General features: G+C 42.1%; 1 protein-coding gene across 4 annotated transcripts; it reads left to right on the forward strand.

Annotated features, from left to right (window-relative positions):
* The first annotated feature begins 40 nt into the window (after window positions 1-40).
* On the forward strand, window positions 41-22,568 carry PDCD11 (programmed cell death 11). Of its 4 annotated transcripts, none has more exons than XM_015866915.3 (36): window positions 41-95; window positions 319-436; window positions 1,011-1,142; window positions 1,317-1,484; window positions 2,381-2,542; window positions 3,177-3,300; window positions 3,660-3,841; window positions 4,366-4,473; window positions 4,921-5,127; window positions 5,448-5,572; window positions 6,124-6,184; window positions 6,707-6,853; window positions 6,982-7,233; window positions 7,500-7,643; window positions 8,202-8,402; window positions 8,966-9,136; window positions 9,521-9,740; window positions 10,880-11,032; window positions 11,349-11,464; window positions 11,622-12,145; window positions 12,630-12,692; window positions 13,062-13,158; window positions 13,685-13,774; window positions 14,082-14,184; window positions 14,662-14,839; window positions 15,597-15,653; window positions 16,088-16,210; window positions 16,382-16,504; window positions 16,694-16,889; window positions 17,299-17,421; window positions 17,747-17,893; window positions 18,888-19,135; window positions 19,778-19,946; window positions 20,232-20,385; window positions 20,737-20,902; window positions 21,499-22,568. In XM_015866915.3, the coding sequence occupies exons 2-36, from the start codon at window positions 329-331 to the stop codon at window positions 21,668-21,670; spliced, it is 5,514 nt and encodes a 1,837-aa protein (XP_015722401.2). In that variant the 5' UTR covers window positions 41-95; window positions 319-328; the 3' UTR covers window positions 21,671-22,568. The 4 variants fall into 4 exon arrangements, with proteins under 4 accessions (XP_015722401.2, XP_085410792.1, XP_015722400.2 ...); XM_085554666.1 differs by having other exon boundaries at window positions 11,625-12,145; XM_015866914.2 differs by having other exon boundaries at window positions 41-83.
* The last annotated feature ends 1,064 nt before the right edge of the window (window positions 22,569-23,632 follow it).

The following is a 23,632-nucleotide window of genomic DNA, read 5'->3' on the forward strand; positions in this document are numbered from 1 at the left end:
GGCCTGCCGCTTCCGTCCGCCCTTTAACCTTCGCCCTTCTGTAGTTCTGCTTCCTGGGCCGCGAGGAGAGCGGCACACGTGAGGTTCGGAGCGGGGTGAGCGGTGGGGTTAAGGCTGGGCCTGGTGGGGGACTGCGGGGGTTCGGCCTGGCCTGGTCTGGTCTGTGCCAGTGGCTGTGTAAGGCGTTTGTTACTTACTGCCCCTCGTTGGGCTTTCATTGTACGCTCCTATGGGTAAAAGAGGCGTTAGGTGTTCGACAGACCGCTTTAAATGTTATAAATTACGTGTTCAGCTTCTGTTCTGCTGTTTGTTCCATAGGAGTGCTGCTATGGTGTCCACAGAAGAAAGCTTCCCTCGAGGGGGAATCCAGAAGAAGCACATAGAGACAACAGGGAAAAAAGCAAAGCCGAAGTTTGAGCAGGATAACTTGTTTGATGTAGGTCCTTTACGTGCTGTTGGTTAAGCTTTAGAGTTCTATCCGTGGTCAGAATATGATCTAAAGTCCTTCCTATCCCTTATTTCTATAGTCACCTGTAGAAAAATCTTCCATAAAGAGGTAACTGCTGGCATCCTCCTTGCTGCTGGTCCCTTAAAGATCCCAGATATTTTATACGTGTTGAATGGGATGTCAGGGAAGTTCAGTGAGAATTACCAGCAGATGTTGCAGAAGCATCTGGTGCTGAGATAGTTGCATTGTTCCACCACAGTTGTTGCATGCAGACAAACTAAGTTTGGTCTTTCTCTGTTCTGTGGATTATGGTGCAGTTTGCTTTTACTGCTTCTCTCTGCTCCCACAATTCACAGTGTTATATAACATCAGCCTCAGCTTAAATGGTGATATTTAGAGGAGTCCCATGAAGGTGTATAGAAATGAATGCGCATATTTCCCTTTTTCTCCAGTCTTGTGTTTTCATCTGACTTTATTCCTGTTGCTTGAGTTCTGCCATAGCAAGATGCTCATCTTGTTAACTGCTTTTATTCTTTCCCTCTCTGCTTATAATTTAATTTAGGTTCATCATGAAGAGCAAACACAGAAAAGAAAAAGGAGTGAAGTCGATCATGGGAAGCAGAAGAAGTTCAAGGCAGACAAAAAGGCTCCTGCTAAAGAAATTGCTGTTAGTTTTGAACCACTCGCAATTCAGGTTTGTGGATAAGTGTTTTATTTTGTGTGTCTCTCTCTTAGTGAGCTTTGTAAAAAGGCTTGTGTTTTCCCTCATTAAAACCTATAATGTACAGCAACAATTCAGGACAAAAATCTGTCTACCGCACTATTATCATTGTCTTGCCAAGATAAGCTGTTCTTTCTGCTTTCCCAGGAGCTCTGTGAGGGGATGCTGTTCCTTGGTTGTATAAAAGAGGTCACTGTCTTTGAGCTTGTCATCAGCTTGCCCAATGGACTGACAGGATTTGTACCAGTCACACAGATCAGCGATGCCTATAGTGAATTGTTGAACAAGCAAGTGACCCAAGGGGAGCCGCTGGAGGTGAGACTGTGGGTGTGTGTGGCTGTGATTTGTGTCAGGGAGCTAGGGAGAATTAACTCAGCATCAACCCTGAAGACTTGCTTAGGAGCCTGGTTTCTGGTGTCTCATAGGTAGCTTAAGTTTGTTTGGCTGCAACCAGCTTCGCCTTGGTTTGAATACTGTATGAACATTATGGACGGCTTGTTTAACTTGGATAGGTTTGTGCTTTTTTTTTGCTGCAGTAGCTAAATACAGATTCTTGGCTATAGGCAGTTAAGTAAGGAAGTTGATGAAATGGTTGGAAGATGATGTGAGGATGCTAGTGTCTCTCAGAGAGCTTGGGGGGGAACATTACGGTCCTTATAGTCTTGTTGTGTTTCTGCATACAGTGTTCTCTGCCTAGAGCTAATGTATGTTTTCTCTGAGCCCAGCTATTTCAAACAGTATTTTCAGTTTCCTGATAATGCAGCTTCTTGGAAAGAAAGAGGATAGAGTAGTCTGCTGCTCCATCTATCTGTCAGCTCTCCCTAAGTTGTTGTGGAATAGACAATGTGCTGAATGCTAGCCAGTTAGTGGTGATCTTTGTCTTTGTTAAAGAGGGTGGTGAGGTTGGTGTCTTACTCCGAAGATGCACTTTGGTCCTCAACTGCAACGTCTTGGCTCTGTCCTGCTTGGAATTTCTATTTAAGCAAAGCTTAGCAGACTTTGCAGTACGTAGTGTTGTCTCTGCCTTTATATTGAGATTGTAGTGTTTGTGGTATTTCCTGCCTTTTATTGTAGCGTTGTCAGAGATCAAGGACTTCCCTAAGTGATTTTTTATTTCAAAAACTCCTTCAGTAACTATTTCTGGCCTTATTGCATAACTTAATATTGTCATATTTATATGCTTGCTGACTTTTGCTCATGTTCCTGGGCAGGACTCGAATTCTCTCTCAGACCTGTATTCTCCAGGGATGCTGGTCAGATGCGTTGTGACCAGTGTTGAGAAAAGTGCTGATGGACGTCGGAGTATCAAACTGTCCATCAACCCTAAAAACGTCAACAAAGGTCTGAATGCATCAGCACTTGCGTCAGGCATGGTATGTGTTCACAGCCCTTCTGGCTCTATGAGGTACTTCTTGCAGTGTGTGAGTGGAACACCTCAGTTTTTCCTTGTACACTATCAGAACAGAACATGGAGCTGCTGCCACAAGGGGAATAGACCTGGGAGAGGAGAGCAATATTGGATCTTGGTTATGTTCCTACAGGGTGTTACCCATGAAACTCATCCATCTGATTTGTTGTATTTTTTTAATTTGAGTAAATTATGCAATTACTTCTCTCTGCATAAGTTTTGTTGTTTACACAAATTTATATTTAACAGCCTGTCTCATAGAGGTGCTTGGTAGTTTAATTTTTGTGTTTCCAGCTTTATGACTGCAGGCTCGTGTCTGCAATTAGAGCACCCTCTCTATTTGAGCATTCCATTTTTATTCTTATCCTACTTGTCCATTAACTCCATTAGTTGGACAAGGGCTGAGTTCAGACCCACACTGTCAGGATTGCTGTCTAGTAAGGAAGAATGTTGTGTTCATTCTTTGCTCTGCAAAAACTGTTCTCTGACCTCATGAAAAAAGTGAGTAGTTGTGTGGTAAATCTCTCATCAGAGGTCTGTTCTCTGCAGACTCAGCTGTTAGTTGGCATTACTGAACTGCAATGCTTCCTTCCCAACAGCTGCTCTCTGGATTTGTATCTAGTGTAGAAGACCATGGTTACCTCATAGATATTGGAGTCAGTGGAACTCATGCTTTCCTTCCTCATCAGAAAGCCCAAAATTACATCAAAGCAGTCAAGAGAGGTAAGTAGTATTACAAGGAGAGCTGCTGAGGTTAAAATAGATGTGGAGAATGAAAGGGGTTGAAGCTCATTGCATTGAGGTGTTAGTGCACCTCAGTAAGGGTTGGGTCATGATGGAGTCTTTGCAAATTGCTGAAAACAGCATTGGCTGATAACCATAAGCCACTAGGTTTCCTGTTTCCTACCAGACCATGTTGTTGTTCCAAGTCCCTTGAACATGGCTGTCAGTAGACCTTACTTTGATGAGGTCTTTTAGCTTCTTGAAATAGAACTCTGAAAAAGCTTCGGAGAAAACTACAGACAAAAGGGAACCCCTTAGTGTTTCTGGAAGGGGATTTATGCTGTGGCTTGCCTTTGTAGGGTCTGATTTGAAAATAGGGCAGAGCCTGAACTGTGTCATTGATGAAGTAAAGAATGAGGGAAGAGTGGTCCGTTTGTCTGCTGATCGATCAGAGGTTTCTGCATCCATTGCAACAGAGCAACAGAACTGGACGCTTTCTAATCTATTGCCAGGGCTGGTGGTAAAAGCTCGAGTGCAGAAGGTAAGTGATGTTTTTGTTTGTGTATTGTTTTCATTGTTCATTTTTGAGCCATCCTGAAGAAATACAGGTAAAATGGACATGGTATTGGCAAGCTGGAAAACTCCATTTGGGTTCAGTTACATGAAAATAGCAGATAATGTTTTCAGCTAGGTGCTGCCAGTGGTTTCACCTTAGATCTGATCTTTGCCATGCTTCTGATACTATGAGTGTAAAGGCTTTGACCAGGAGATGGCAATAAACCATGGAGAATAACAGGGTGGTTTTTTTTTTCTATGGTCTATGCCATAAATATTCTACACTGTTGCAGCGCTCCTCAGAGTAAGGACAACATTAGGAGAAAATCTGAAGGATTGTTTTTACAAAACAATGTAGAAAACAGGTTTGTTAGCAGTTGTTTGTTTTGATGTGCTTGTTTAGAGCAAGGGGACTTTGTGAAACATTTGATTTGCTCTCTGTTTCTGAAAACTCATTGACTTCTAAATAAATAAAAATTAAAAGTTAATGAGTTTTCTTCCCTTTTCTAGGTGGCTCCACTGGGTATCAGTCTGACCTTTCTGTCTTCCTTCACTGGCATTGTGGATTTCATGCATGTGGACCCAGAGAAATCCACAAATTATTCCCCAAATCAAGTGGTAAGAAGAAGATAAAGCCTGTCCGGAGTTACGTTGCTTATGATGTCTGTTATATTCTCCAGGAGCATTTTGAGGATTCAGTGGAATCTTTTCTATCCTTCTTATCTTTCATTTGAATTATAATCAAAGCTGGTTTTGGGCTGTAAAGAGCATATCCATTCCTGGGGCAATGGAAGACTTGTTAGGAAAGTATGAGGGACTTGTGAATGGTCGCAAATGAGTTCTGTGGTTGTCTTCCCCTTGTTGCATTGATACCAGACTAGCCTATAAACAACAAATGAATGCAAAAAAACCCTGATCTATGGAAATGTTGAAGCTGAGAAGATGTGCTCATATGTGAGCAGAGTTCAGGCGTCAAATGTAATGTCTGAAAACCATGAACAATATGACATCCTTCAATTTTGTATCTGCAGTGATGTTATACTGATACCAAACATTATCTTCTAGGTGAAGGCTTGCATCCTTTCTACCCACCCCACCTCCAAGGTGGTCCGGCTCACTCTGCGGCAGGCATTCCTCCACCCTGGAGGATCCCCAAACCAGATCTCCAATGATCGCATAGGGGCAATAGTGGAACAGTCTACAGTGAAGGCTTTCTACAAGCAGTTTGGTGCTGTCTTTGAGCTTGACGATGGCATGCTTGCATTTGCACGGGTAAGTACCAGAGTAGTGAACTCCTTCATAGATCTCTTAGCCTATTGGGGAGGGAAATTAAGACTAACTTTTATTTCCTGCCATAATGTTCTTTGTGAGGCAAATAAAAAAGTCAAGATAATGTGGAAGGTGTTAACTAAATGCAGCCTTCCCCTGTTTGGGTTTGGGACATAAGTGAATTGTTGCACAAGAGCTAGTACAACTTGCTGCACAAAAGGTATGTTAGAAGAATGATTTTTGTCAGCTGCTACTGCTTCAACCTGAGGGCTATATAAGTGTTTCCATTTTCCAAACACTGAATTCCCATTTGGTTTTTCTAGTTGAAACATCTATCAAAAGACAGAAAATCTGTTAAACCTGCAGCGTTCAAGGCTGGATGTAAGCATAAGTGTCGGATCATTGACTACAGCCTGATGGATGAGATGTGCATCGTATCTCTGAAGTAGTAAGTTTTACAGACTCTTCTAATATATTTGGTCGAAGGATCAGAAAGGTTTTGTGAATGTGGAGGGTGCTGCATTGCTTTGTGGAACTGGAACTTACCATTTGAAGTTATATATATATGTGTGTGTGTGTGGTGGGCTGAGGCCTGGTGACTAAATGACTTCTGCTGTGGTTGTGTCAGAGGACTGTAACTGTACAGGAAGCTGCACTTCAGTCTTCCAAGTTCCGGCCCGTTCTGCTCCTCCCTCTTAGTATTTCCATCTGTGGCTTTAGGCAGCGCAGGTTATGGGTTCTCTTTCCATGGAGCTATGCCTCATGGTTGTTATCAGGAATGGAAAATGGTGAACCTCCTTAACCTTTATCCAAAGTGCTGTCTTGGAAGGTGGGTCAGTTGGGGTAAAGCACAGAACTCTGGTGTTGTAGTGTTGGATACATGTGGTATAAGGGATGCTTCAGACAAGGTGAAAAGGAGGTGGTTTCCTTTTATCCTGACTTTTTTTTTGTTTTAATAAGTTGCCTGACAGGTCATCTCTTGTTCTGTCTCTTTCCCAGCCAAATTATTGAAGCTCGTTTCCTGCGATACCAGGATATTCACACGGGGGATGTTGTGCAGGTGAGCTCCTGTAGCACTGACGCCATTCAGCAGTTGTACTTCTAGAAATTATCTAGATAGTGTACGTTTTTTTTTCTGCTTAATGTGTATATTCTTTTCAACTTCTGATCCAAACTTGTGGTAGGTAAGAAGAAAAACTTCTCCTTCTAAGAACTTCAATAACAAAGCGTGATACTCATCTTTCTGTTTTATTCAGCTTTTTGTTAATGGTGACAAGGCAATCACAGCAGGTCATTCTTATGCGTGAGCAATGGTTCTGTTGGTTGTATCTCTGGAAACAATTCCAGTTTGCCAGAGTTGATAGGAATTCTACAGAAGGAGACTGTGCTTCGGTTGTAAAACAGCGTTATGCAATGTGTAAAATGCTTATTAATTTGGTGTGAATTAGACTAAGATTTTATTCTATGGAGCTTGTAAAATTTAGTAATAGTATGTGGTGTGGTGTCCCAATTGCTTCTTACCTAAGCATAGCCTACTTTTTGTGCTGAATTTACTGATTGTTTTCTTTCTTTTGGTCTCTAGGGCAAAGTATTGTCTCTGAAACCCATTGGGATGCATGTGAAAGTTACTGATGGAATTAAAGGGCTTGTGCCATCCATGCATCTTGCTGACGTGATCCTGAAGCAGCCTGAGAAGAAGTACAGCATTGGAGATGAAGTCAAGTGTCGGGTGAGAGCTGCTTGAAAGGATCTTCAGCTGCTTTAAATGGCTTTACTTCATTCTGACTACTTTGCTGCTGTGTGGGTTGGAGAATGGCAGACATGCTTTTTGAACCTTGTTTTACTCTGCTTTTGTAGGTGTTAGAGTGCAATCCCGAAGAAAAGAAGCTATTCCTCACTTTGAAGAAAACACTTGTGCAATCGAAGCTTCCAATTCTCTCCAGTTATGAGGATGCACAGCCAGGTCTGATCACACATGGCTTTGTAGTGTGTGCAAGGGAATTTGGCTGCATTGTGAAGTTCTACAATGATGTCAAGGGTCTGGTACCTGTGAACGAGCTGAGCTCAGAGCCCATATCTTGTCCAGATAAAGTCTTCCATGACGGCCAGGTAATTAATTTACCTATGTCAAGCCTTGTGTGAATGAATGTAAAAGAGAAATCTGCAACTGTGAGTTGGCTTTGATTTTAGTTTTTCTTGGAGAAAACAAGCACACCAAGAGGTGCTCACCTTTCAGTTTGGGTAGTAGTTAGCTTCATCTATTTAAATAGAGCATGTGAAAGAGGCAGCTCTTCTCTGACTGTCCCCTAGTTGTTTTCTTTTTTTCCCCAAGGTGTGTGGTTTTTTAATTTGTTTTTGTTTTGTTTTTGCTGCAGGTTGTTAAAGTCATGGTCTTAAATTGTGAGCCCCAGCAGGGAAGGCTCTTGCTGTCCTTCAGGTTATCAAGCAGTGCAGTTCCTGAAGGCAGAAGTGAGTGTACTCCAAGGAGGAAACAGCAAGTGAAATATCAAATAGGAGAGGTATTGAATTCTGTGACTGTTCCTCTTTTTGCCTCTTAAGTGTTCTCTAAAAAATCTGTAATCATTTTAAGCAACTCTGCTTCAAAAAAAGGTGCTGGAGGTCAGGAACCTCTGCATTTCTTGTCTTGTGGTCAGATCAAAAACAAGGTCTGTGTTGTCAGAGATCAGCATAAAAGAAACCCGGGGCAGTCTTCTAGGAGGTACCAGATGGTACTTTTGCACCTTGATGAAGTTCTTTTTCTTCTGGATGTTGTTGAGGTTCACTCCCAAAACAGCTGATTTTGCACTTCAGAGAAAAATAACTTCAGAGAGATGTTTCTTAAATGCTTGCCCATTGTATTGTGGAACAAACAGTTTCCAGCACCCTGCAGATGTTACTGTTGCAGGACTGAGAATTGCTGTTGTTTTACTACCAGAGCTGGTGTGCTTCTGAGGCTCAGTCCTGCTGATGTGAGGTTCTCTCTTGCATGGCCATATCACAAGCCAACATTTGGTACCCTGTGCATACTTCAAAGGCACTTTGATTTTCATATCACTCTATTTCTTCTCTTTTCACAGATGGTTGATGTAAAAGTCTTGAAGAAGAATGAGAATGGGCTCGAGGTTTCTATCTTAGAAGATGAAGGTGATGTGATTGCCTGGCTTCCTACAGCGCACCTCTCTGACTTTGTTGCTAACTCTAAGCTCCTGTGGCATTGCCTTCAAGAGGGAGATGTCTTGCCCAGAGTTATGTGCCTGATTGACAAGGGGGACCGTAATGTATCCTTTGTTACATCAACAAATCAAATGAGGGGGATGGAGGACAAGAGGAAAAATAAATCTGTTTGGAATCTGGAATATCTGTAACAAACAAAATATTTGCTAGTTAATGTGTTGTAGCAGAAGTGCCTGTCAAGCTATTGATGCTTCAGAGAGCTACTATAATTTGCTTGTTGAGTGAGGCTCTGCTGCTGTTAGAATCCCATTGAGATGAGGACTTGGCTGTGAAAATGCTGAGCTTCCTGAACAGGGCGTCGGTGTTAATCTTACTGTAGCCTTAGCAAAAACGTTGCAGCTTTTATACCAAAAGGAGGAACTGAAATATTAGGAAGTTCTCAGTTCATCTGGATGAGGCATGCATCATTAATGCTGAGTAATTTAGGAGATAGAATTTGGTAGATTTTAGTGTAAGGAGATCAGTGTGACAACTGAAATTGCAGGAATTTGGTCTTTCCAACTGCTTAGTGTGTGAAAAGTGCTGTAGCTCACTGGCAGGCAACATCAAGATATTGACATCAGGCTCCTTTTATTCATCTTCCCATTTTTCCTGACTGTCTGTTCAGATCTTGAGCAGGAAGTCTGCAGTGATTTCTGCCGTTCAGGAAGAGCAGGTTGTGAGAAGTTTCTCTGAAATCCAGCCTGGGGTGCTGCTGGTTGGTTATGTGAGGAAGGTTATGCCCTTTGGAGTGTTTGTGGAGTTCCCTTTTGGTGTGACAGGACTGGCACCTAAAACGGTAAGTCATGCATTCACTTGACTCCGGAAAACAGCATGGCTGCAATCGTCAGGAAAGGCTGGAACACAATTTTTAAGCAAGGCTGGAGGGAGCAGTCAGACTGGGGGTCCTATGTTTGGACAGCTTCCTTACAATGTGGTAGATGCTGCTTTTATGCTTGCATTTTAATTCATTTCCCAAATGAAGTAGAGGTCATTTTTCAATCAGAGATTTTACATGACTTCTGTAATTCATTTTAATTGACAGCTTCTTATTGATTTGGCTAATTTCCCTTGGTGTTTTCATTAAGTCTTAACTCAAACCCTTCTCCAGAAAAGCACTGCCAATGTCTGACAGTTAATGGCTGTGTCCAGTAATCCTTGCCACTTTGTTTCCTCTGCACAGAGCATGTGTGACAAGTTCGTGACAGACACCAAGGACCACTTCGTGGTGGGGCAGACTGTAATTGCAAAGGTGATGAGCATCGATGAGGAGAAGCAGCGTGTGCTTCTCAACCTGAAGGTGTCGGAGTGCAGCTCTGGTGATTCAGCTGCAGAGAGTTTTTCGCTGCTGAATCAGTGTTTCAAGGAGATGGGGGAGATCAGGAACTTGTTGAGAAGAAAAGGTAAAAGATTGCATGTGTTCTGCCAAAGAGGATCTTATCTTAAAAAACAGTCTTTGGATGAACAAAAAAGGAAAACTTTTTATAATGAAAGAAGTTCAAACAGAGATTTAGCTTTCAGGAGGAGCTTATTAGGCAAAGGATGTATGTGCAGCATCTTCCATTGACTAGAAGTCTTTTTGGAATTAGAGCTGTAACAGGACCAAGAATCTCTTTTCACTTGAACCTGCTGGGTTTCTTACATTGGTTTGAGGTTGAAACTTCAAAAATTAAAAGTGAGGGTATAAGCAGATAAACCTTAAGGCCACTATACTAAGAGAGGACTGAAGATGAGGTGGATCTGGTAGGTGGGTGTCTCAAAAGTGTTTATGAAGGTGAAAATGAGGCAGGCCAGAGTGAGATAGGATTCTCTGTGAACCAAAGCCCTTTTCCAACATCGGAGATGGTTTTTTTTAGTGTGAAAATCTGTAATTGATTTATGAATCAGTCTGAAAGTTAAGCAACTTAGTGGCAGTAATTCCACAGTTGTGTCACACAAATAGTTGACTGTTTTCTTTGAATCTGGCAATGTTTAATTTTTTGCACTGTGTGCTCTTTTGCTATAAGATTCTTAACCTGCTGACCCAATTTCTGCGCTCAGTAAGCAGATGATAAACTCCAAAGAGCTTATGGATATATGAATATTATGCTAAGCTCTGAAACCTTTCTAATGTTTAAGCGGAGTTGTAAGCATGTGGTTTTTCCTTTTTTCTTTTTCTTTTTTTTTAATGGAAAAATCACTCTTGGAAGAACTGATTCTTGAAAGCCCCGAAGGAGTTTTTCTGTGTGCCTGAGTATTTGCTCAGGCAATGCTGCAATGTACCAGTGAAAGAAAACAGTGCCTAAACTTGTTGTGGTTTTTTTTTTCCCTAGAGTTATCAGATCCTTAATGTCATAAATTGTGTCTGCTTTCATTAGATCATAGTGTTTATGTGTCCGTATTTATTTCTACTTACCTTACAGATCCAGGAACCTAAGCTATGTTTTCTGCTGTGGAGGTGGATATATCAATGCTTGTTCGTGCTGATCTAAGCAAATGTGAAACTGCTTTAGTGAGAAACGTCATAAGTAAAATTAACATGCTGATCTTTGTCTTCTTCCAGAGGAGTCTGGCTTGGCCCGAAGCCTTTGTGAGCTGGTGCCTGGGAAGGAGCTGCAGCTGGTTGTGCAGGATGTGACAGAGGATGGCTCAGCACTCTTCAGTGGCAGCTGTGTCAGAGGCTTGACTGTAACAGCTACTCGCTACCACTTGGGAGGTGGGGATCCTTTCTTTACTTGTTTTAGGTTTCACTCATGTAGTATGAAGTCTCCGTCTTGAAATTAGTTATTCAGGTGAGGAACCAACCTGGGAGGGATCTAACCAGAACAGGGACAACTCAAAGTATAGTTTACTTTTCTGCTATCTTGCTTGAGTAACTTATTTACGCTTAGCAGCTAAGCAGTCTTTTTATCACTGCAGTTTTTATGAATTAAACCTAATTCAGAGGTGACCCTTCCTGCCTGTCCTGTGCCACAAGCTCCATTACTCAAAGTTCTGTCATTAGGAGATAACCTATTTGTTCTTGTTTGTAGGCAAAAATGTCATTCCTGGTGAGAAAGCAAAGGGACTGGTTCTTCATGTGGATGCTGTCACATCCAAGGTGTACGTTTCTCTTCGAGAAGAGCTCTTAAAAAAGAGAGCCAAGCAAGTATGTGTTCAGTTTTAGTGTTCCTGTGTCACATCCTAGGGGAAAAATGAATTTTGAGTGGTTGGGGAGGCCTTTTTCCTCTGTTAGAGCTGCAGGAGATTGAGTAAAGGGAATCAGAATCTCAGCAAGGGATGTCATTAACTCCATTTCTGTTTAGCAGCTCACAAAGAACTCCCAGCACCCTGCCATCGTGCAGCACATAGCAGAAGAGTTTGCCATCGTGTCTCTATTGAACTCAGGCCAGCTGGCAGCTATCCCCATAGCCTCTCACTTCAATGATACCTTCCGCTTTGACTCAGAAAAACTGAAGGTGGGACAGAAAATCTGTGCAACCTTGAAAACGGTGAAGGCAAATGACCTTGGAGTCCTGTTAGCAGTACAAGACCCAGCGAAGAAGAATGTTTTTGTAAGGAACCGGAAAGAGTCTGAGACAGCATTAGAAGAGACACTTGCTGCTGCTGTGAAACACTCTTTCTCTCTGGGTGATATTGTTACTGGTACTGTTAAATCTGTCAAACCAACCCATGTCACAGTTGCTATTGATGACAAATGTACTGGTTCAATTCACGCATCCCGGATTCTGGATGAAGTACCCATACACTCATTTCCAACATACACTCTGAAAGCTGGACAGAAGGTGACTGCCCGGGTCATTGGAGGCAGAGATGTGAACACTCACAGGTGGGAAAATACACACCTAATATCACTGACATTAGGGGAATGTGAAAGGTCAAAGAATTACTTTAATTCAAATGCTCTAGGCTGTTCTCTCTGTTACCAGATGCTGTTGTGGCTGTCCTTTCTGGAGTAGTTGAGAACCTGAGGAAATCTGTGGTTATATTCTATCTTAGGTCCATGTTGCAGTGAATCAATTCTCTCTACCTCTGTCACTGGATTTATCTTGAGTGTAGATTGCAAGAAGGATGCCTAATCTTTTAAGGTCCAGTGGAAACCTGAAGTTCAAGCAGAATTTGGTTCCAGAGATTAAATTTACTTAAATACTTGGGTACCTAAGTTGCCACTGAAATAGTACTAGGAGGGGCTAAAACAGAAAGGCTTTTCTAGTTTTAAATAGCTTACAGTTGTTTTTCAGCAGCACAGAGGGAGTAGGGGTGATGAGTGTGGTGAAGTAATGAGAAACTTTGATCCTGTTTGTGTTCTTTAGGTACTTGCCCATCAGCCATCCACACTTCACACGATCTGTTCCAGAGCTCAGCATTCGACCAAGGTAACTGCTGGCCTCAGTATTGTCTATACACACTTTACAGATCTTATATCCATGCAGCTTCCCTGTATTGTTGCATTTCTTTTGGGAATGAGTTAATCCATTCAGAAGTAAGGAGTTTCATGTGTAGCATAACGTCTTGCTCATCTTTTCTGCTATCTCTGTGTGCTGTGAAATGTACACCATTTCCTTTGGATGTCCTTTTGCCTTAATGAACTGCCCGTCTGAATCATGGTGTGTCCCATCATGTTGAAAGGATTTCCTCTCTTAAGCCATAAGGCATTGTCACAGTAACGTTGGTTTTCTAATTCCTATCTGCATTGCTGGGACCAAACCTCCTAATTTATGTCCTCTTTCTCTATTTGTAACCAGTGAAATAGAAGGGGATGTAGAAACACTGAGAGATAACACCTGTGAGAAACTTGGACCCTACAGTGTTGGACAGATGGTCATCTGTTTTGTGAGGAAGGTGAGGTCAGAGTCTTCCTAAGAAGTGTGCTTCTTAGGACAGAATGCTACCTCCACCTGCTTCTTAGACAGCAGGTGGAGGTAACTCCAGAGGCTGTAGCTTAAACCTGTGAACAAGCTGGCAATACCAAACCCTTAAATAACTATGAGAGTGGCCCACACAAAGCATAGTGTCTTACGAGAAGTCTAGAGAGAAGGTGCACTTTCTGTATTTGAGTGAGTTGAGTTGACTGGTGGTCTTAAACATGCCAGTTTGTTGCCAGCAGATGCTTCCCACCCTGCACTTTAGCAAAACAGCCTTTGATAAATTATTTACACTGTAAGCACTGAGTATGCTCACTGCTGATCCTTTATGTGTGCTTGCCTGTGAATTACAACAGCATTATGTGCTTAAGAGTAGATCTGAAATCACAGTTTTTGCTTGATGTGGGCACCAAGACTGAAGTAGTCCTTTCTAGCCTTAAAAATTAGTGAGTTATTGAAGAAGGGGTGTCATGCAGGTTTTTTTCTGTTTATTGCCTTTTCAGTATAACACCCTGAAAAATTGGCTGGAGGTAGAAGTCACTCCTGATATTCGAGGAAGAGTTCCTCGTCTACTGCTGTCTGTGAACACCAAGGTAAGAAGCTATTACAGGTAAGCTACACAATTGAAAAGCTACTGCCATTGATACTTCTGACATCCATGTGAACTCAGTCTAGTGATGTGCCCTTTAGGCATAACTGCTCCTCAGTGATGAGCACCGATGCCTGTAGCTCGTTCAGTTTGGGTTGACTGAGCCTTTGGAGGAAAGCTGAGCTATCTGTCATGGGTAGACATCAGAGATGCATTTAAAAACTTCGAAGCTTCATAGGAGTGTGTGCACAAGTCAATGTTGTGCAAAGCTCCTTTTCTGGGAATAGGTGGAAATCTGTTTTCCCTTTCAGGTCTTAAAACATCCAGAAAAGAACTTCAAAAATGGCCAAGCATTGTCTGCTACAGTGACTGGAACAGATGCTACCGAAACAAACCTCTTCCTGTCACTCACAGGTATAGTGGAGCCTTAACAGCAGGATACAAGTAAATATAATGCTTTCCTCAGAATTGGATTTTCACTGACCTCCACAGTGAATGAAGCTATTACACTTGAGAGCCAAGCTGTAGCTCCTTGTAAAAGAGAACTAACCCCTTGGACCCTGACCCAGAGGTAGGGACTGCTTTAAGAAACTGCTTACCTACTGTCTCAAACAGAAATCCTATCTGAAGCACGTATGAATGTATTCCTTTCTGACCTCAAACATGAGGTGGTACATCTGCCAATATCTGTAAGTTATTCTGAATGTTGTAACTACAGTTAAGGATCTCATCTGTGCTCTCACAACACGCATGTTGCTGTAAACTGAGAGAGCACAGACTGCACCCTGTCAGAAGCAAGTGGGTTTGGTATGTGACTGTGACTAAAATCAGCCTCACTGGCTCAGTAGCCCTGAGTATTATAAAGACTTTTCCCTCTTTCGTCTTTTGCAGGAATTCAGTCACTGGAACCAGGTACCATCACTGTGGGCATGGTAGCAAAAATGATTCCTCACATTGGTTTGACCATCACTTTGCCAGGTGGGAAGACTGGCAAAGTCAGTATCTTTCACCTAAGCGATAAATACACAGAGAGTCCTCTGAGTGACTTCAAAATTGGCAAGGTTGTCAGGTCAGTAACTCTTGTTGTTCTTTGTTCTTTCAAGCAATGAGGCTTAGAAATATATTCGTATCTGGTGACAGTTTTTTCACTGCCATAAGATGATGTTAGATCTGGAAGGTTCAGCTTGTTGCTAAGCAGTAATGCTTACTTTTTGGGTTGCCTGTTTAGAAGAGAAGGCTGTAACCTCATGTGTTTGGCTGAAACATTGTTTTTTAGGAATGAAAAAGCCCCCTTTGACTGCTTTCTTGGACTGTCATTTGAGAGAAGATAATGTCATAGTTAAGCTGATGTTGGGGCTGAGGGAGGTCAGTTATCCCAGCTCTGCTATAGTTGTGTGTGCAATTTGGCAAACCAGTTGCCTTTACATTTATAATGTTTGAGTAATTGCCTTTCTCTACTGCACAAACTTGTTGGGAATGCTGGAGGGTGAAAACAGTCAAGTAATTCAGCTGTAACAATCTTCAGTTCTTTTATGTTTCTAATAGAGACTAGCTACAGCAAACAGATTTGTTTCAAAATGCCCTTCAGGTGGTGCCATGAACTTTTGTCATGCTGTTTTGTGTTTGGCAATGAGTACTCCAAAGGACAGAGTGTTTTTTTTTCCATTCAGAGCTTCATTGTGCTGGTGAAAATATCTGTTTCTATGTATGCCTTTATTTAAGGTTGGACTAGATGATCTTGTAGGTCCTTTCCAACCTCATGATTCTATGATTCTATAAGGGTAGAAAATAATCCCTTTGTTTTCTCCCTTTATTTTGCTATGCAGATGTTACATCCTCTCCAACGAGAATGGCAAAATCGAATTATCTCTTCGGCAGTCCAGGTTGGTGTTTTCCCCTCAAACTATCTCCTACCAGTGAGAAAAAGAGATTGTGAAATCCAGTTGATGTTGCTTTGTACAGTTCATTGTAACATGTTCAGAAGACAAGAGCTAGATTTATTTAGTTAGTTTCTGTAAAGGATGAGAGTTTCCTGTGTATCAACAAGTCTGCAAAGTCTGACATTTAATTGTGGTGCTCCAAATCTGTTTTATTTGGCTCTGTTTACAGCGCCCCATCTGTTCTCTAATGCTATGTGTAACTTAGCAAAGATGCAGACAGTCCATAAGAGCATTTGAATTAAGTGAAGGGTGTCTCTGAGCTGATATGTTTTCCAGAACATACTAGCTGATCTTAATATCAATTTCTTTGTTTAGAGCAGAATGTGGTATTTTCAGATGAATGAGTGCTTTACTTTCTTACCTCTCTTTTCTTTTAGATTAAACCCAAGGAACAGCAGCAAAGTGGAGGATGTTGAAATAACATGCATTAAGGATGTTAAAAAAGGCCAGCTAATAAGAGGCTATGTCAGATCAGTTACTCCATCAGGGGTATTCTTTGGGTGAGCAGCAAAAGAAAAAACTATACTGGGAAATGGGGGTTCTTGGTAAACTTTCTATGTATGGTTCTGGAGTCTTTAAGGGAGTCTCTGATGTAGTTTTGCATACATACAGTCATTGTGCTTTTCCTCTTCTGTTATGGACCATTTATTTACATGTTTTCTTCTTTTCAGCTTGTCTGCTTCTCTTCTGGGCCGAATCCTGTTCCAGAATGTTTCCCCTTACTTTGTACAGAAACACTCCTTATATGAGAAATACCTGCCAGAGGGAAAGCTGCTCACTGCCAAGGTCCTTGAGTAAGTCCAAGGTTCTTGAAAAAGGGCCCTCAATTAGCAGAAGGGAGAGGAGGAGGTAGGAAGTGGGAATGGAAAGAGAGACAGTAAAAGGTTGGAAGATTTCTGGGACTAGTTCAGATCATTGCAGTCATCTTAAATGTTTTTATGATTATTTTCTTCTCTCTCACTGCTTCTGGCAATGCTCTGAAGTGTCAATAAAAAAGAAAATCACGTTGAGCTCTCTCTCCTGCCTGAGGACACTGAGATGCCAAGTGTCTTGCCTGAATCCCTGGGCTTACCACGCTATTGCGCAGAGGAAGAGAAAAGAAAAGAAGATAATAAGGAGAAGAAAGAAAAGGTTAAGATGAAGAGAAAACAGAAAAGAGTGAACTCTGAGAGTGAGCAGGTATGGATGTGATTGCTCAGGGCATAATAAGGGGCTTGTTTGGCCCAAATAATGACTGCTGACTGGGAAGATCCTCTGGGATCAGGCTGGGGAATTCAGGTAGGGAAAAAAAGTATTGAATTTCATTGGAGATCTCTAGAGATGAGAAATAGATCCTTTTGGGTTGGAGTTTACTGAATAAGCAGCCCATTTATGTTGCTTATATGAGCTGTTCTATTGATTTTTGCCAACAGATGTAGGTGAGCATGGGTTTTTTCTGTTGTCTTCGTTATATAAGAGCACAGTGGGGAATGCTGTGCCAGGGCACTGCCCTTTCTCTGCCGCCAAACTCATTACTTTTCATTCAGAACTGTTAGTAAGACAGTCCAGATGTCTTCATTCACCAAGTGCTCATTCCCTCCTGTCGCAGGAAACAAAGCCAAAAAAAAGGAAGTTCTCCCCAGCAGATGAAAATGACAGTGGAATTGAGGTGTATTACCGGGAAGAAGAGGATGGAGACCAGGAGGAAGAGGCAGCTGATAAGAAGTCTAAGGTGAGAAGTTGAAAGGAGTACATAATTTGGAAAGAACTTTGCAGCTCTATGGAGATGTATCAGTTCTAACTGGAGTGACAGTAACTGTCATTGCCAGAGGTACAAGGGCACAGTTTGTCAGGTGCAAATGGTGTAAGATGAACTGGGTTATATTTACAGCAAAGGTGACCAGAGTTAAATGTTTTTCTGGTGAACTGTTTGCAAGCGGGAGAAGTCAATGGTAGTTGTCACAGTAGGCCGTATCCCAAACAGACAGCATCTGTGTCTAGTTACAGTGTAAAATCTTGAGGTTAAAACCTAGGACATGCTGTTTTCCTCCAAGCAGATAAGGAAACGTGGTGAAGTTCCCAGGCTGCAAGTTTCCACAGGCTTCACATGGGATGAGGACATGAATGCAGTGGAAGTGCCTGTACTGAATCAGAAGGAAGATAGCTCAGAGAGTGAGGAGGAGGAGGAGAATCTGCAGTCTAAGGTACTGTGTTCTAGTATCACCTGCATGGGAGACACCGCATGGTGGCCATCACATGTTGTCTTGATGCTTGCATGTCTGATTGCCTCGGAGCAAAACCTCGTAACCCAAGGGACTGAGTGCTGGGTTTAGCAGCAGGTAATCTCTGAAGCAGAGAAGAAAAATAGGAATTCTCACATAGGTATGTAAAAATAAAAAGATAAAAAATTATGATCAAACAGTTTAATGAAGTTAAAATACTTCTTCTTGATTTCATCTGGTTTTCATTTTTTAAAATTGTTATTCTAAATTTGAAGAGATGGAGATGGAAAATGTTTTCAAATTACAGCTCTCTTAGAATACAAAAAAGTGCTTCTTTATACTGTAATTATTGCTTTTTAGGAGGGTGTTTCAGTATGAGCAATCCAGAAAAACTGGGAACAAGCTCATGAAATGCTTTCATATTTACTCTTCAGGTTTTTCTGTCCCTCAAACCTTCCCTCTTTAGAGGCTACACATGGCAAATACTTTGCCTAAGGTGTAGTTACCTTGTGCTGAGAACTATGCTGTCGTTTATTTCTATTTTAGACCTGAGTCACCCTGGTGATCCAGCAACATACCCCAGTCTTGCACAATTTCTCCCCTTGTGTCCTGGATTTTTAGAGTGGAAGATGGTGGCAAATGCCAGCCTGGGGGGGTTGAGGTTAAAGAATAAAAGCAAGGGTGGATGTGAAAGTGTGAATCCTGCATTTGGGATGCAAGACTAATGAGGCACTTATGGCCCTTGATGTATTTCATTAGAAGAAACTGGATTTCATGTAGTTTTTCTCTTTTTGGAGTTGTGAAGTGTGTATGTGTATGTGGAGGGTAAGGGTGTCATTCTCCTGTTCCCTGAAAAAATTGTCCTCCTTCTCTTGAGAAACCTCCCCAGCATTGGATATGTTGGGGTCTGACTGTGCTTTATCTGGGCTTGCCTGTTCTGACATAAAGTACCTGTTCTTCCCCAATCCTTCATCAGAAGAAACAGACAAAGAAGGAGAAGGAGCTGGAGAAGCAGAAGAAGGAGAAAGAGCTATGCAAATTAGAGGCAGCCCTGATGGACCCCAGTCGTCAGCCCCAGTCAGCAGATGATTTTGACCGACTAGTGCTGAGTAGTCCCAACAGCTCCATCCTCTGGCTGCAGTATATGGCTTTCCACCTCCAGGCTACTGAGATTGAGAAGGCTAGAGCTGTGGCAGAGAGAGCACTTAAAACAATCTGTTTCAGGTAATAATGGGGCTTTGCCTTTCTTTGCCTCGTAGAATAAATAATAGTGGGTTAATGGTGATGGGAGAAGAACACTGGTAGTGCCATCAGTGTGTGAGTGCATGTGAGGTAGGAAGTTCTGTTTCAGGGAGCTCAGAAGAATTAAATGGTAGCAATTATCAAATGGTAGCAATTGTCGGCTGGCCCTTTGAAGGTATGAGGTGAGTCACTGCGCTTGGCCTGCAGCTGGATTGCTGCAGCTTGTGGACACAGTAACTCCCCAGGGTATCACTTAGTACACAGACATACCTCTGAGCAGTTGGAAGGGTCTGGAAGAGTGTAATGCTGTTAGTGATGTCCTTAAATGAAGTAATGAAATAAACTGTGAAACTCATATTGCCCATTCTACAGGGCTACACCCTTGGGTATTAAAGCATCTCCACAGCATGGTAAAGTGCATTGTGTTTTCTTCAATTATCCTTGTGGTTTTTAATTACAAACGACAGTGATCAAAAGTTGTAGGATGAAACAACTGCTGTGCTTATTCCAAAAGTGGTTTTTCACTTGTCTTGATAACAGGCTACGAGTCAGCAAGTCTTCAGGTGGCTTGCAAAAAGCTGATGTAGGCTGATAAAAGGCTGTATGTTCTTCTTCTGCTTTAAGGGAAGAACAAGAGAAACTGAATGTCTGGGTTGCTCTTCTAAACTTGGAGAACATGTATGGCACTGAGGAGACACTGATGAAGGTCTTTGAGAGAGCTGTTCAATACAATGAACCTCTGAAAGTCTTCCAGCATCTGTGTGATATCTACGCCAGTTCTGAGAAGTACAAGGTGAGATTGTGCAAGCACTTCCCAGGCAAGTATCCTGTTCTGTCATGTCAGTAAACCACCAGTCCTGGCTGCATAAGCTTCTGGCTCTCAGATGTTAACCCTGTCCTGTTCCTAACCGGGATTAGTAGTTGTGGTTGGCATCAGACGAAGAATTATTGATACTTACTTCTCACAGATGTTCAGAGATGCTTGGTCCAGGAACAAGAGTTTAATGAGCAATAGTCTAATGAGCTACAGGGCTTTGTTACAAGTCTGTTGTTATCTAACCCAACTTTGCCATTCCAGCAAGCAGAAGAATTGTACCACACAATGCTGAAGCGTTTCCGTCAGGAGAAATCAGTGTGGCTGAAATACGCCTCTTTCCTCCTGAAGCAAGGCCAGACTGAGGCTACACACAGGCTTTTGGAGCGTGCTCTCAAGGCTCTGCCCACCAAAGAACGTAAGCACTTGTTGCTCATCGTAACTTGGTCTATGTATTTGTGGGTATCCAGTAGATGGTCTGCCTTCTGATATCTCTGCATGTGACAGTGGTTATACTAAGTGAAAACTGCAGCCGGATAGTGTTGAATCTGCTTTCCTTGAGTGTAAGAGGAGGGGAAATTTCAGCCAGGATATCAATACTAAAGACTCTTGTAAGACAAAAAAAAATTGCAGCTTCTTCGCTCTGACCCTCCACCTTGGACCAGAATCACTTTATGCACTAGTCTCTGAACAGAGATGATGCTGTCTCTGTTCTCTTCATAGGAATGAGGGCTGCTGTGATCCCCTAATATGTCATTTCTTGTTCCAGATGTGGATGTCATTTCAAGGTTTGCACAGTTGGAGTTCCGTTTTGGTGACGCAGAACATGCCAAGGCCCTGTTTGAAAGTACTCTCAGCAGCTACCCAAAGCGAACAGATATCTGGTCCATCTACATGGACATCATGATCAAACAGGGCAGCCAGAAGGAAATACGGTAAGTTGTGCTATAAGCAGCTGGGAAAGGGACAGTATAATGCTTGAAGTAACACCCGAAAAGAGCACAAGTGCCCTGCAACATGATACTGCTGAGTGCCTTCCAGAGCAAAGGAGAATTTGTATCTCATAGAGAAGAACAAAATCTTGTTCTCCCCAGGTCTGGGAAGACTCCAAGGAGATCTGCATGGCAGAGTTAGCAATTAATAGTAAGGAGTGACCTGCAGAACTAGAGTGCTTTCAGTAAGGTTCAGCCCTTTTATCTCATGTAACATGAAACTAAGGAGAATGGTCTCTTTTTTGCTGCGATGACAAAAAGAAGTTCAGCTTCTCACACTATAGATCCAGCTGCAGGCATTTCATGACCATTGGGTCAAATAAAATGGCTGGATCTTAGTGTAAATTGTCCTGCAACTTTAGAGTTACGAAGAAGGCTTCTGCTCTGAGGCTTTCATCAGTTCTCATGAATCTATTCCTTGAGGCATTAGATGGTGAGTCTCCTGTGAGTTTCTGCTCTTTGCTCAGTGACAAGGTACAGGGCTTGTGTTGACTGCTGTCACCAACATAGCAATCTGAATCACTTTTTTTTTTTTGCAGGGACATCTTTGAGAGGGTCATACACCTGAACTTAGCACCAAAGAAGATGAAATTCTTCTTTAAGCGCTACCTGGATTATGAGAAGAAATATGGTACAACAGAAACTGTCATGGCTGTTAAGACAGCAGCAATGGAGTATGTAGAGGCCAAGAGTTCCCTTGCTGACACCTAAACACAGCGCAAGCAAAAGCAGAGACTCCACTCTCCATGCGAAGTGGGAACTGAGAGGCATGGAGTTTCTATGGACAGTGTATTTCTGAAGAGTACTGGTCTGTGACCAAACTGAAGTAGAAGGATCAAACAATCTAAAGAAAAGATTTCATAAATATTTGCAGCTTTGTCTGAATGTTACAGATAACCTTTGTCTGTTGGTGACTAAAGACAGTTTTAAGTACAGATCGTTTTATAATCAGTGTAAACATCACACCCCTACCTGGTCTACTTTCCTATGGAAATAGTGCTGTTGCAATTCACTGTCTTTAGGTACAGTGATGTGTTACTGATTTCTCTGGCAACATGACAGAGAAGAATCTTGCCTTTCACTTTTTTTTGATACTTAGAAAGATTAACCTGAAGTCCTTTTGTGCTTCTAGTGATTGACAGTGCAACCCCAAATCGTGATGTAGATGAGGTTGGGAATTACCTTGTTTAAACCCCTGCTCAAAGCAGGGTCAGATAGAGTAGGTTGCCTGGGGCCACATCCAGTTTGGTTTTGATCTCCAAGGATGGAGATGCCACAGACTGTCTGCCAACCTATTCTGGTGTTTGTCTATGTTTACAGTAAAAAAAAAAAGGAAGAAAATACCTTTATTTTACATTCAAATGGAGTTTCTTGCACTTCAATATGTGCCCATTTTCTCTTGTGCTGTCCCAGGACACCACTAAGAATTGTTTGGTTCAACCTTTTTTATACTCTCCTGACAATTATTTATACACATGGATAAGATCTGGCTTGAGCCTTTCTTCAGGCTGAAAGCTCCAGCTCTGTTTCTCTTTTGTGTGTGATGGATGCTCCAGTCCTGTTGTCATCTTCCACTCTGGTAAACTCAGTGATAGTATTTCTACAATAAGATGTGGGTGATGTGATGGTTTTTTATAGACAGAGAATTGAAAGTGAGGGGAAAAAGCATGGAATGCAAAGAGGTGATTATCCACTGTAGACACTAGCAAGTGGATGCCCAAGTTCAAAACAATGAACTTGAATAACCTCATTCATAATGTGCTCTGAACTTGAAACCAGAGTTCTGCAGGACTCAACACTTCTGCCTCTCTGAATGCCCAGCATGGGCAAGGCTGAGTAATTAAGCATTCAGTTAATTCCCAAATCCAATGGGATCTAAAAACAAGTTATTTCCCTGCTTATCCCCAGGGACAGCAGGGTGCTGGACCCATGCTTAATGCTCTTCTAGAGAAGGAGGAAACTTTCTTGAAACATCCAATAGCAGCTGCTGTGATTCCCTTTTTTCTTTTTTTTTTTTTAAACAGCATAATAGAATATGTAAATAAGTATCTGAGTTGAAAACAAGATCCCTTTGAGGTATTATTTCTTTATGATTACAGGGATTATTATAGTCTATACAGTAGTCAGCAGGGAAAATGTAAGAGCTGTGTGTAATTCTGTGTACTGGAGCCTGGTTTAAGCCTGACTCGCTGCTGGAAAGCGTGCCCTAACTGAGCCTGCAGGCTGCTCTGTGATGGCATTGCTTTCAGCCTCTGCAGGAGGAGCATAGAGTGTGTGAGCTCAGCCTTCCTGATCCAGCATGCCTGGAAGACAGGCGCCTTGGCTTCCCTTTTGGTATTTTGCTTGCTTACACTGAGTTAAAAAGCTATGCAGCTTAATGTCCTACTTTGAGTATTTTTGCAGAAGTTAATCAAGTGCTTTTCCTTGTCTCTTTGCTCCCAGCATTTCCCACACATTGGCAGCTCTCACCCTGACTTCTTTCCTTCTTTGGTACTTTCTTCCTTGTAAGTACCTCACCTCACCCTCAGTGGGGAAGGATGAGTGACTACCTTGGCAGGGTTATAGATAAACCTGTTCATTGCAGGGGAGTTGAAAGAGATGACCATTAACAGCCATTTCCAACTCAAATGATTCTATGATTCACAAGGGTGCTGATGTGATGGGCTACAAGGG

The sequence above is a fragment of the Coturnix japonica genome, chromosome 8 (genome assembly GCF_054131305.1).
Source record: "Coturnix japonica strain WE chromosome 8, WE-NBRP24, whole genome shotgun sequence".
Lineage (NCBI taxonomy): Eukaryota > Metazoa > Chordata > Aves > Galliformes > Phasianidae > Coturnix > Coturnix japonica.